This window comes from Carassius auratus, chromosome 2 (assembly GCF_003368295.1).
Source record: "Carassius auratus strain Wakin chromosome 2, ASM336829v1, whole genome shotgun sequence".
Lineage (NCBI taxonomy): Eukaryota > Metazoa > Chordata > Actinopteri > Cypriniformes > Cyprinidae > Carassius > Carassius auratus.
Genome location: NC_039244.1, coordinates 11,099,960 through 11,114,643, shown reverse-complemented (window position 1 = coordinate 11,114,643; position 14,684 = coordinate 11,099,960). Strand labels below are relative to the sequence as shown.

General features: G+C 37.8%; 1 protein-coding gene across 1 annotated transcript in view; it reads right to left on the bottom strand.

Annotated features, from left to right (window-relative positions):
- LOC113115492 (serotransferrin-1-like) overlaps nucleotides 1-14,425 on the bottom strand; it is a 37,983-nt gene extending 23,558 nt beyond the window's left edge. The window contains exons 1-7 of the mRNA XM_026283086.1: nucleotides 14,333-14,425; nucleotides 14,076-14,227; nucleotides 13,881-13,983; nucleotides 13,120-13,296; nucleotides 12,413-12,548; nucleotides 12,275-12,330; nucleotides 11,983-12,143 (exon numbers count right to left, since the gene is read on the bottom strand). Coding sequence (XP_026138871.1) covers nucleotides 11,983-12,143; nucleotides 12,275-12,330; nucleotides 12,413-12,548; nucleotides 13,120-13,296; nucleotides 13,881-13,983; nucleotides 14,076-14,227; nucleotides 14,333-14,369 — 822 coding nt within the window. The 5' untranslated portion in view covers nucleotides 14,370-14,425. The remainder of the gene's footprint in view (nucleotides 1-11,982; nucleotides 12,144-12,274; nucleotides 12,331-12,412; nucleotides 12,549-13,119; nucleotides 13,297-13,880; nucleotides 13,984-14,075; nucleotides 14,228-14,332) is intronic.
- Nucleotides 14,426-14,684: the final 259 nt, after the last annotated feature.

Genomic DNA, 14,684 nt, shown 5'->3' with positions numbered 1-14,684 from the left:
GAGCCCTCTCCCTGCCAATCTCAAGCCTGGTGGAGGAGTACAAATGTGCCAAATCAAGGCTGGAAATGACTCTCACAGAATCCCGGGATCCAGTCGTCAGAGGTGCTGCTCCTACCCTAGCAACGGGGAGGAAATGGAAGCCGTCGGCAGCGGTTGCGGCGGCAAAGGCTGCCCTCAAACACCGGGATATAGTGGGGCAGGTCCAACATGGCAGAGGGGGCCTAGGATTGGAAGCAGCAACACTCACATGGCAAAAGGCTACTCCAACCGAACGGCGGCACATGGTGGTGGAGGAGGTGCGCCACCAGGAGGAAGCAGCCAGGTGTGCCAAGGCTGTCTCCCAAGCCCAGCAAGGCCGCTGGATGAAGGCTAATAGGCTAAGTTTCATCATCAGGGCCACATACGATGTCCTGCCCTCCCCAACCAACCTACATCTCTGGTATGGAGAGGACCCAGCCTGTCCCCTGTGTACAGGTGCAGCCCCAGCAACCCTCAAACATATCCTGGTGGGTTGTAAGACAAGCCTAACTCAAGGAAGGTACACCTGGCGCCACAACCAAGTGCTGAGGTGTTTGGCTGCCGAACTTGAGAACAAGAGGGCAACCACCAACGCTGTGCCTCTAAATGCCCAAACTACCATCCCGCGGAGAACAACCTTCATGCGGGAAGGGGAGAAACAGTGGACTAAGCCATCACTCCCAGACTCCGGCCCACTGAACACAGCCCGGGATTGGGAAAGGCGGGTAGACCTTAACCAGAGGCTCACCTTCCCACCCGAAATTGCAGCAACCAACCTGCGCCCAGACCTTGTCCTTTGGTCCAAGTCCTGCCGGCGTGTCTTCATCGTTGAAATGACTGTCCCATGGGAGGATGCCATCGACGAGGCATTTGAGCGGAAGAGGCTGCGATATGCCAACTTAGCAGCTGAAGCAGAGGGGCGGGGCTGGAACGTGAAGGTGTGGCCAGTGGAGGTAGGATGCAGAGGTTTTGTAGCCAGCTCTACCACAAGGCTCTTGAAGGAAGTAGGGATCAGAGGGCAGTCCCAATGGAGGGCAATCAAAGAACTTGCCACTGTAGCGGAAGGAAGCAGTCACTGGCTGTGGCTGAAACGTATGGACACAACATGGGCTGCCAAATGATCGCATGGTGCCACCACCGTGCGACACACACCCGGGTTTGATCAACCTGTGGTGGGCCAATCCTGGCAGAGGGTGTCTTGTGATAAGTGGCCGAAACACCCAATGAGGTCGGGCACACAACTGAAGATGTGTCACACTGGTGGCACCATGAGATCTGTGCCAAATTTCACCCCACACAAGATGACATCCCCATTCAATTGTTGTGCTGAAAGTTAGGGATCTCTAACAACAAAAGAACCCAACACCGCATTCCACAGTTCAGAACGATTCCCCATCGAACCATTAGTGCGTCTTAAAAGTCATGGTGCCAAGATGGCTAAAGAAGATGTCACCCCCCTTTTCGTGCCTGTCTAATCTTATACCAGCGATGCCAGGACAGCAGGAAAAGATTTCTCTGTTCCCCAAACTTAAGCCCAAATGGCCAAGAAACCCTGTGGTGACCCGAATGCATAAATCCCCAGCCTTATCAGGAAAGGAAGGATGCGAAGGCATTCCTTTGGCCCAGGATCACCAAAAGCCTTAAACCAGGGAACACCCTTTTCTGCAGCTGTAAATTCCAGAGACTTTTTGTCTCCAAAACCAATAGACTGAAATTGAACCCACTTGTGGTTTAATACAAACAACGGTCTCAAAATTGCTTCCAATAAGCTGAATTGATTACTTCTTCTTTTTACCTCACATATATCTTAAGTATCATGTATGTTTTATATAACCTGTGGAATTATTTCTGTGTGTTTAACTTTCATTAAAGCCTATTCTTAGGGTTTTCTACCTCAGTTATAGGAACTAATCACCAGAAGTTGCCTCATGCATGTGTATTCTCTGTATTATGCATGCTTTATATTACTCAAGTTAATTTTGTGTTAAATAATAAACACTTATCACGGCTAAATCCTTATTTACTTCCACCTCAACTATGGGAAGTATATGTATTTTGGTACCTACTTCATAGGTAAATGATTTCTAGAATTTTGATATAAAGTAGATGTGTGTAGGATGCACCATATTTAAACTATTAAGTTTGCTTATTAAAGCGTTTAAACTAAACTCTCAGGAGTTTGGACACACGCGATCACGTGGACATTACGCTAATTACATGCAAGAACCAGAGAACTAGTCGAGTGAGTAGGTCCCGCCCAAGACAATATCTGATTGGCTGTCGCACCAAGAAGGACGGGTCAGATGGACATGTTTATAACCCAATGACAAGCAGCTATGTATTGCTTTTTGCCTTTGCTTTTTGCCCTGCTTGCAGTGACTTTGGCTCTTGCCAATGTTTTGTCCTGACCTTTCTATCGTCCAGCATGTACTCTTCAAACCACCAAGAACTCACTCAAAACTCATCAACTTTCGTAAGATCCTTCGTTGAACTACGCTCCAGACTGGTGGAAACTCTGTTGCATAGCAACCCGCAATCCAGGAAGTCTCGCGAACGAAGTGCCACCCGGCAAAGCCAACCAACCCCATAGACAGTAAAAGAAATGGACACAGCAACCCCATTGGAACTCAATTGAGACAAGTGAAGCCCATTTTTAGCATTTTTTAGCACTTCCGTTTCTGACGTGCAGACTCAAACTAAGTTTGATGACGTCAGCAACCTGTCTGACAGATGTAAATCTTCTAGTAGCTGTGCGTGCAAACTGCCATTGTTAATCTTGCAGAGACGGCGAGCTTGAGCGGGGAGTTCTTTGGCGTGAGTGAGCAGGAGTAAGTATTCTGATTAATTATTTTGTGTAGTATTTTAAAATGTAACGCCAGTACGCCATATTAAGTTAATTGCCTGCAAGCTTCTCCTCATGTCTGTACGGTAATGCGACAGAGAGTCGAGTGGTTATGACGCAATCGTTAGCCTATTTTTAAAAAATCTGTTTCTACGGGGCCATAATGTAACATAGAAGGTAACGGAGCCCTTTATACATTGTCGTGTATCTTTAGAAATAAATAATGGACAAACGGAGTCTTTAAATGCCTCAGATGTAAAGTTATTCGCTGTCAAAGTGATGCCAAAATGAATGGGAGTCAATGGGAATGCTAACGCAAGTGAAGTTCTGCTACAAGATGGCGGCACACGGCCGACTTCAACTTAAGGTCAACTTCCTTGCCGCCTGACCAACCCTCACCATCGAGTGCTGTCCCTCAGAACGCGTCATCGACCGACTGCCAGCCAATCAGCGCCAGAGAATCCCTCTCCAGCAACTTTGTTACAGAAGGGAATGCACACGCCCACAGGAGCATCCAAACACAAGTACACAATATCTGAACTTGTGCAAATCTTATTAAGAAAACCAATTAAGATTAAAGTAACTGATTCTCTCAGGTTGCAGTCAAAAAATAGTGTCTAACACTAGACACTTGGGACTCCATTCACCCTCTGTTAATAACTTCAATTTTCTCTGTCACTGTTTGAATTAATGTTTGTGTGTTTTCGTTAGTTTCATTTGTGTGTATTAGAGTAGTTCAATAAAGCCTTGGTTGATTTTACATACCAGTGTCTTGTGCTGTCTATTTACAAGTTACTGCCTTAAACTGTAGATTCTGTTACCTTGCTCATAATCAGTTATCATAATTTCATGATATTATTACCGTAGGCCACGGGATAATATTTTGTTCAGAATTGATAAAATACCCTAACCTCAACTTATCGGTGGACGAATAGTTGATAAAGTGTTAAATATTAATTCTGAATAATTTGCATACTAATTTGGTTCTTATTCACTGTAATTCAATCCCCTTTAAGTTATATTGATCTTATTTCCCTTATTAATCTTACACTTATATTATTTTTCTTTTACAATTTATTATTACTGATCGTGTCTTATTTTATTAAATGGTGTTCTTTGGAATAAACTGTTTTGTATTATCATTGCTGTCTGTTACCTGGCTCAGCCACTACGTATCTGCGTGCTTTATGTATCTGGACAATCTGTGTGTTCCCGGTCTTTTGGGGTGGCGTAGTCAGACTTAACCTAAAATATAGCAGTAATGCCACATAAAACAAACAATAAATTTAGGGGCATTCACTATAAACTACATTTATTTTCATCAAGCATCAAGCATACACGATTACAGCAAATGTGAGACTAGCAGACTGTGTGAAATGTTCTAGGCTGAAAGAGTCTTCTGCACCAATACAAATGTGTGCGCGCTGCGCATGTTTAGCGTTCACTAAAATTATGTTTTTTATTCATATGCGAGGGTCCGTGTACAGTGCGCGTGACGCAAATTACATCACCAAAATATACGGGCATACTTGTATAATGTATAAGGAGTGGTTCCCTGCATTGCAGCATTGAGCTGCTGCAATGGAGCATCTCGAATGCGCCATTAAAATGAACAATGAAAGTAACAAAAGCTTACACAATACATTTTAATAGGTATAAAATGCCGTAGCCACCAGTTCCAGTCTGTATCCAGATCAGTGGGTCACAGCAGTCACCCGGATCCAGTATGTAACCAGACCAGATGGTGGATCAGCACCTATAGAGTGGACCTCTACTGCCCTGAAAGACAACGGAGACCAGGACAACTAGAGACCCAGATACAGATCCCCTGTAAAAACCTCATCTCAGATGACCACCGGGACAAGACCACAAAAAACAGATGATTCTTCTGCACAATCTGACTTTGCTGCAGCCTGGAATTGAACTGCCGGTTTTGTCTGGTCAGAGGAGAACTGACCCCCGACTGAGCCTGGTTTCTCCCAAGGTTTTTTCTCCATTCTGTCACCGATTGAGTTTCAGTTCCTTGCCGCTGTCACCTCTGGCTTGCTTAATTGGGGTCACTTCATCTACAGTGATATCGTTGACTTGATTGCAAATGATTGCACAGATACTATTGAAACTGAACTGATGAACTGCCTTTAACATTTTGCATTATTGACACCGTTTTCCTAATGAATGTTGTTCAGTTGCTTTGACACAATCTTTTTGGTTTAAAGCGCTATATAAATAAAGGTGACTTTACTTGACTATAATTAAGGGTGGAAATAACTGAAGGAAATATCTGTTTGCTAACTGAAGAAAACTGACATGATTGTTCTTCTTTTATTAGTATTATTTTGTCTCTGTACCCAATATTTGTAAAAAGAAAAATAATAATAATAATAAAAAAATAATAATAATTCATGGTCCAAATATAAAACCTGATGTTTCAGCAGCCATGATCAAAATGAATAAATGGCCTTTAATAAGTCATTCAGGACTTCCATTCAAAAACTCAGGAGGAAGTCTTCATTGTTATTATTATTAAAAAAAAAATTAATACACTAGGTGGCCAGCCTATCTGGGGCTTACCTGTAATTCAGTCGTGTGTTAAAATCATTAGCGAAACTACCGCCAGGTTGCGCAAAGGGACGGATTGCGAAATGAATGTAATTGTAAAATGAGATAAAAGAAGGAAGTAAAACAACAATAACATTATGATATAACATTGTAACATTTAAAAAAAAAAACTTTTTTCATATGCATGCTATTTTTATTAAACAGTAAATAAATATAAGGCCTATATATATATATATATATATATATATATATATATATATAAGCTAAATGTTTTAATTTCATTTTCATTTCGGTTCATTCTTGGTTTAAAAAAATCTTCAGGTTCCATATGCAGAGCGAAATGGGAACGGTCCAGCATTTAACAATAATTAGTATTAACTCTGTTATTATTCTTGATTTTTCAAACTACCAGCATTTTTGAATTATGCCCTTATGTGTGACCAAAAATTAAGTATTATTTGTTTCAGCTGTTTGATCGTGCTGGTGCCTCGCGCACTGGAAACAGAAGTCGTTCACCAGACATTCGGCGTGAGCACTTTGACATATTGTTGATTATGATTTTTTTTTTATCTATACTGAAACGCACACAGCCTATTTACCTCATGAATAATAGTTAAGGTTCAAATGGGCAATATCACAAATATGGAAACGTTTGATTTCTCCCGATTGAGAAAGCCCAACCTTACCTTATGCTTAGCTTTAAATTATTATTATTTTTTGTTTTTTTGTTTTATTACTAAGCCTATATTATTATATACTGCAATTATATTTATCCATTAGAATTGTATATTTTTAATTATTGTTCCGTTCTGATAAATTTGTTAAATTTAAAGGATTTGTTGTAAAATATTTTCTAATAGCCTATTTTTTTTTCCTCTCACAAACTCTGATTTATTTTTTAGCGTGTTTAAAAAAAAAAACATGCAGCAAACGAAAATAGGTGATTGATCCGTTAAAATGAAACCTATAGACGACTCCTATATTTTTTTCCTCTGACAAACTTAATTTATTTTTTAGCGTGTTTAAAAAATAAAAAATAAAGAAAACATTCAGCAAATGAAAATAGGCGATTAATCCGTTAAAATGTGTTACTCTTGGTTAACAGTAATTATAATTATTTTACTTCAGAACAGAGCCTGGGACTAATCTAGGTTATCCATGTTTTTTTTTTTTTTTTTTTTTTCATTGCATCTGAAAATGACTTTGTTCATTACATTCACTTCACGCTATCTGGCGCAGATCAGCCTCCCGCAAAGCTCAGCTGTGGACGATTTTAAAATGTTTGATATAAAGCAGTGGTTCTCAACCTGCGGCCCGTCACGAATTCAAAATTCAAATTATTACTGTTATTATTATTATTATTATTATTATTATAGCAGAACCTCAAGTAATTACGATATTTTGTTTAGTCATGATATAATCTACAGGTGGAGGCTTTTTCAATTTAACACTCAGAACAAGTTAGAATAGCCTACAACAATTTTCTTTATAGAGGGATAGTTCACCCAAAAAGGAAAATTATGTCATTAATGACTCACCCTCATGTTGTTCCAAACCCGTAAGACCTCCGTTCATCTTCGGAACACAGTTTAAGATATTTTAGATTTAGAGAGTTTTCTGTCCCTCCATTGAAAATGTATGTACAGTATACTGTTCATGTCCAGAAAGGTATAAAAACATTAGAGAATCAGTTAGAATTTGTTGAAGCATTGAAAATAAATTTTGGTCCAAAAACAAAAACTACGACTTTATTCAGCATTGTCTTATTTTCTGGGTCTGCTGTGAGCGCATTCACAACACTGCAGTTTAGTGATATCCGGTTCGCAAACGAATCACCCGATGTAACCGGATCTTCTTGAACCAGTTCACCAAATTGAACTGATTCGTTTGAAAGGGTTTGCGTCTCCAATACGCATTAATCCACAAATGACTTTTTTAATGTGGCTGACACTCCCTCTAAATTAAAACAAACCAATATCCTGGAGTAATTCATTTACTCAAACAGTACACTGACTGAACTGCTGTGAAGAGAGAACTGAAGATAAACACCGAGCCGAGCCAGATAACGAACGAAAGATTGACTCGTTCTCGAGTCAAGATCCGGTTGCATCGGTTTTCAGAAAATGGCCTTACTAGGGGTGTAACGATTCACTCGTTCTCTCGATGCATCGATTACAAACCCTGTCGATTCATATGCATCGATATTGAAACATGATTTTTGAATCGTGAATCGCCGATCTTGGACAGTAATCGATTCAAAATGCTAAGAATTGAATGAATCGCGATTTCTATAGCGATTCAATGCTTTCAAAATGTATACACATTAAATTACTACACACACGAATTAATGGAGACCTTGAAGAGTGTTGTGAATCGTGCCTCTTATCTGTCCTACACGCGCTCCACTGTTTACCGCCTGAGACTGTCACAGGATTGCGCTCGTGCTCCGTTCGTCTCTGAGGCAGCTGATGTGTGATCTAAAGGACTCGTGGCCAGTAATACTAACGTGAAGTAGTTTTATTTTTCTGTAGTTTGTAAATGGCTCTCTGCATCTTACCGACGGAGTTACTGGAGCCGTCGACAGCTGTATTTATTGCATGGACGGAGCAGAAATGTAAGTGTCTAAATCATACACACAGATCCGTTGAATGATAAATGTGTTTAAACAATGCGGATGAACCGAATATACGAAGGAAACTTTTAAAATTAACCACAGCATTAACAACGACCTTGAAATAAGAGCTCGAGATTTATCTGATAATCAGATGCATGAAAGTAGCGTTTGTTTCATTAGCAAACAGACATCTGGCGCGTTTTCTCTCAGAATCATTCGCTGATGGATAGGAAAAGTTAAATAGAGATGAAGACGTTTTCACACTGAAAGAGAATTAAGCGATCTCGCTCTCATAGACGTGCCAGGCTATATCTGCAGCTAAACTGAATAAAAACCCCACAAACAATTTATGAATGATGCAGTGCTAATTGACATTTATTACAATACAGAAACTATAAAGTATATTTTCTACCTTATTCTGTGCTAATTAAATGTAGCCTAGTATATAAAACAATCATAAAATTGCCATTAGGAAAAAAATATCGAAAAAAAAAAGATAATTACTTTTTTTTTAAATAATAATAATAATTATAATTATTATTATTATATAGGCTACATACATAAAATGATTGTATTTGACATTTCTGTCACTTCTGAAATTATGGCTACGCCCCTGGTGTGACAAAATGTTAGCTTAATACATAATACTCTTTAAGCTCTTTTTTAAAAACTTGGCTGACATACATTTTTACGTATGCCATGTCCTATCATTAAACCAGCATTTAAACATGGACAAAAGGTTATTTATTTTTTAATTTTTTTTCCTAACCTATGGTTCTCTAACCATAAATGCTACTCTAATTTGCCCCCTGGCTAAGCATTTAAAGAATTTAGTTGAAGCATTTAAATAATCCCGTGAATGCACTTAAAGAATGCAGAATCTAATCGTTATAATCGAATCGAATCGAATTTAATTGTGAATCGAATCAAATTGAATCGTTCTAAATTTGCAAAAATCGTTCTTGAATCGAATCGTAAACCTATGAATCGTAATCGAATCGAATCGCTGCCTTGCCAAAGATTCACAGCCCTAGTCCTTACCCTATAAACCCCTTAAATGTCAAAGTTTTCATGTTTTTTTTTTTAAGCTTTGATTGTGTTTACAGTGTGCAATATAAAATGTGTTCATGTTTTGCATGTAAAAAAGTATTTTTCACACAATTCACTTATCTGTATACCGCTGTTTTCACTGTCATAAAAACGGGCTGATGACTTCCTTGTTCTTAAATAATAAAATACACTTACCAGTTGTGGTCCATAAACAACGCCTTCTCCAGTCAAAGAGGGAACTGCTCCATCTTTCAAGAATAATCTTTGTGCTAATCCGTGATTAAACTAATTTGAAATTGAGGAAGCTGTCATCAGCAAAATGTGCTGCACATAGTTTTACATGTGGATTATAATTTTTGGGAACCGGGTTAAACAAATTGTAACCATTGATTTCTAAGTACAGCGTCCCTGGGAAGGCCAAACAAAGGTGATTGGACTCAGAGATGAAAATAACAGCGTTACGATGACATGGCGACAAACGCACTCTTCAAACACAACTCTTACTCCTCCTCCGTGTGAGCGCAACAAGACCACGCCCCCTTTTTTGTGCATTCCTGTGGGCGAAGGTTAGTCAAAAATGTGACGTCATTACTACAGGAAGTAGAGGGATGTAGTCCAAACTGGCCATTCGATGTAGGGGAATTCTGTTAAATCAAATATCTCGCTTGGCATTGAACTTTGAGCTTTAGAGTTTTACAGATATTATTTATACTCTAACAACAATATTACACACTAACTAAAGTTTAAAACATGGGATCATGAAGAACGGGACCTTTAAATAAACCAGCTGGAAAACTTTCTGAAACATATTTAAATAGCCATTCAGATTTGTGTATTTGCTATGATGTTCATTACAATGCCAAATACTTAAATATTAAGACTTAATAGGTTATTTTAATCTGGACTACAACGTGCCATAGATATAGTTTGAAAATGTTTAGATTTTTTATTGTTAATTCACACATTACATCAAGGCTGAATTTTTAACATTAGTTAATTCATTGGTTAAAATAAACTGCCAATGACAAATTCTTCTTAACATTTATTAATCTTAGGTATTCCAATATTTAATAACATGTTGTTAAAATGCAAAGTTGCAACTGTATTTAATGGGCTAACATGAACTAAAACTTTTTTTTAACAAAGATTAATAACTTCTGTAGCAAATGTAGCTATTGTGAATGTTAATAGTTAACTAATGAGATTGTAAAGTGATATCTATGGGTCTTTATAGTTCTTTTGCACTTTAATCTGTGCAAAACTTTTAACTTCATATATTTTTCTTTATTATTTTATTTTATTTAAATGTTAAAGTTATTTTTGTTTTAGAAAAATAGTTATTTAACCTATTATATTATACTATATTTTGAGCACTTTTTAAAACTAAATTTCAATACCATGATAATACCGTTAAACTTGATAAAAGCATGAAAATCTGATACCGGAATATCCCTACTCTGATATCACATGGACTACTTTGAAGATGTTTTTATTACCTTTCTGGACATGGACAGTATACCGTACATACACTTTCAATGGAGGGACAGAAAGCTCTCAGACTAAATCTAAAATATCTTAAACTGTGTTCCGAAGATGAACGGAGGTCTTAACGGGTTTGGAACGACATGAGGGTGAGTCATAAATTACAAATTCCTTTTTGGGTGAACTAAACCTTTAAGTACTCATTTAAGTACAGCAGGTAAGCACAGCATGATGCAGGAAATGGTTGAGTATTCGTTTAGGTATAAAAGACCTTCATTGCAATGCTTGTAATGTCCATTTATAGTCTTTAAACAGCAGCTTGGCTCCTTAAATGTTTAAAAACAGCACATTTTAAGACGCTGACATCACGTCTGGTCGTCACGTGGGTCACCCGCAGAGTAAGACGCTCAAAGCTCAAGACGTTCATATAGATGTTTGGTTTTGATGTTTGATCGGTAGATCGGTTGTTCGGTCGTTCGATTTAGGCGAGGTGTGCACACCATACACATACAGTTGAGGGAAATGTTCGTTAGTTATTGACGCGATGCGGCGCAGCTCGTCTGTGAAATGCGCATCAATGGAATAAATGTGCTCAGTAATTAAAGAGTCAGGGAGGCATTTATGTTATTTGCTTTGTGACATCCTTTATGGGAAAAGCCAAATCATCAGAACACCGGCAGAAGGCTGCTCACAGTGCTTGGTCACGTGTCGAACTAGATCTGTTTTCGGAACCTAAACTTAGAAATTGCTCACAGTTTCGGTACTTTTCAAAGAACAGAACCTATTCTGAATAAGAACCGGTTCTTGGTTCCCAACCCTACTTACAAGTAATAATAAAGAGTTTACTGAGGCAAAAGTTGTAGTAAATAGTTAATTAATAGAGAGAATTGGAGTTTTGTAACATCTGGATCCACCATCCATTCCTTCAACCACAAGAAGAAGCCATCTACCTGAATTCTGCCAGTTCTTCTTGCTTCACTTCCTGTTATAAGCCAAGTTGTTTGTGTGTCATATTGCAAAGTATTCCAGTTTACCCTGTCTTTACTAAGCATTTCAATTCCTCTGCTTGTTTGCCATATGATTGTTTTTCTGCTTGTTCTTGATTAAGGCCTTTGGATTATTGACTTGTGTTAGTCTGCTGTTTGGACTGACACTACGATTTTTGACCCTGTGTACACTTATTGACCACACTTCTAGTCTTGAACTTTACTTTGTTTTATGCTATTGTGCTAATAAACACTGCAAATTAATTCAACTACTCGAGTCACGATCGTTAAAACCTTAAAATAAAGTGTGACCCTAGATTTAGATCAATTTTACTCTCTTTCTTAAAACACTGACAAGAGTCTTTCTTCAGTAATAATGTAGTAAAGTGAGATTAAACATTCATAATGCAACATTCACTGGACTGGCATACCTGAATCTGTTTAAGGACTTTATAAATCTGCTCTGAATCAGCATTCTTGCGGCTGATCACAGCATGGTGCATCTCTTTGAGGAGGTAGCAGTCCCCGTACTCCTCAATGCTTTTCCTGCTGCCATCCATGCACAACAGCTGATAGTTCTGCATCTCGCTCGCTTAAGAATTCAGATTAGACAAGAAGCTTGTAAATCAGCAGCCATGGAATCATAACCTCCTGCCACAAATCTAATATCTTTAACAGGTCGAGTCAATAATATTTTAGATTTTGGTAAAAGATATTACTTACATGGGACTCCATAGTGACACATAAAGGCAACTTGTCCGTGACCACTTTTCAAGCACCTGAAGAGAATGCATGAGTTATATTTTTGTTCATATATAGAGAAGACAATAGAATCTGAGGGTGTGTTAGTGTGTATCGTACTGGAAGGCTCCTTCATCACCGTAGTACTTTTCCCTGTTTGAGCAGCTGCAGTCACCCTGGCAAGCTTGACACAGGTTTGGGTACACTGCTTTCGATATTCCAGGAATGCAACTGCTTGAAAAGAATTGTGACACAGCTGAAGAACACAAAACACAACGAAAAACCTGTTCATGAATTATGAAATTTATATTGTTATTGTATACCGCTTATCAGACCGCACCTCATAAATTTTTTTTATACAATACAATATTACAGTAAAATTAATATTGTAGTACTCTGAAGTATTTTTACTGCAACCGTGGTGTGAAACATGAAAGTAGTCAAAGTCCCTTAAAGGTTATATAAAGTGTTTTTAGAAATGCCGCTTTCAGTTACACAAATGAGTGGATAGCCGCTATAGAAAAAAAAACCTACTAGAATAACAGTGCAGTAAAAAGGTTCTCATGATTATGACATTAAATTAAATAAAGAATAAAAATATATATAAAAGACAAATACCAGTTTGCAACATCAAGAAATATACTGTTTTAGATAAAATGACTATGCGGCTGACACTGGGTGCCTTGCACACTGAGGTTAGAAATGGTTGTGTCTGCAGTATTGCCATGGATGGCGGTTAATATTAGAAAATAACAGACCACTGAATACTGATATTTCAGATTCCTGTGTAATAATAATTTACACAATAATAATCTAGCCACACTAACCCTTCTCAATGTCATCATGAACATCCCAGGGAATCTTATGTTCTTTAACCAGTCTTCCAATGGGATTATTCCAGCCTCCAGGGCATTGATAACAACTGTGGCATGAAGTCTTTCCTTTGAGATCGTTGATGTTGAAGTCTGTGTCTCTCTTGACCACAGCCACAGCATGACAGCAGTCTTTAGAAGAAGTGGAGAAGAAATAAGGTGAAGAGAATCAAAAACACACGTGACATTGGACCACAAAACTAGTCACAAGGGTAAATTTTTCAAAAAAAAAAAAAAAAAAATTATATAGTACATAATCTTAAAGCTGAATAAATAAGTTTTCCATTGATGTGTGGTTTGTTAGGATAAGGCAATATTTATTTGAGATACAACTATTTGAAAATCTGGAATCTGAGGGTGCAAAAAAAAAAAAACTAAATCTTGAGAATATCACCTTTAAAGTTGTCCAAATTAAGTTCTCAGAAATCTATATTACAAAACTAAAGGTAATGGAGGTAATTTCATGGAACATGATCTTTACTTAATATCCCAAATAATTTTGGCATAAAAGAGAAATAATTTTGACCCCTTCAATCAATTTTTGGCTATAGCTACAAATATACCCCAAGACTGGTTTAGTGATCTAGGGTCTTATCTGTAAGAGACCATTGACAGATAAATGTAAAGATATTTAGAGACAATTTAATAATGTGCTGAATTATGATGCTTCTTCTAATAAATTATTAAGAAAAATAAATAACTACATAAATATTTACCATTTTTATACTTCTCTGCAATGATAGGACGGAGGTCATAATTTGGGAGTCCAGCTTGATAAACATCTTCTGCATCTACAGTTATAGCATCTGCACAACCACACTGTGAATCATAGACAAATTATAATGTTATAGTTTTGATTAAACAAAATACCCAAGGGTGAGTGAGGTAAAATAATAAGCATGTTTTATTACCCAGATATCTGACATACACTCAACTACAGACGATGTGTGATAACACTCAAGCTCTGTTGATTTGGTGGCAAGGTGTTGGCATTTTTTCATTTCATTCTGTGACTTCACACACCATTTGACTTTTTGAGCACTTTCTGAGGGCAGTGCCACAACTGCAAAGAAAACAACAGTAATAGTTAATTATCCAGTTGTGCACAATGAATAAATAATTAAGAACTAAAGAAGAAAATGTCAAAATTATCAAACATGGCAATTACCAAAGCATGCCAGAAACGAGATGAGCAGGATGTTCATATTAGGCCTTCACCAGGGATTTTTGGCAGGGAGAGACAGGAGAGATTTTTATAGGAGCTCTGAAAGCACTAGTGGGTTGGGTCAGACAAACACAAGACTAGAACATCAGCGTTTGCTCATGATTTCTCAATATTTGCTTGTGCAGACTATGTGCCAGTTAACATTTTGCAGAAAAAGCCATTTTCTATCCTGGAAATTCCCTCGTGAAGTTAATGTTAAATACACACATTTATTAACAATAAACATTAACTAACTTTTTTGTACAAATGTATAGTAGAACAGTACGATTATACTTTACATGCACCTAGAAAATTA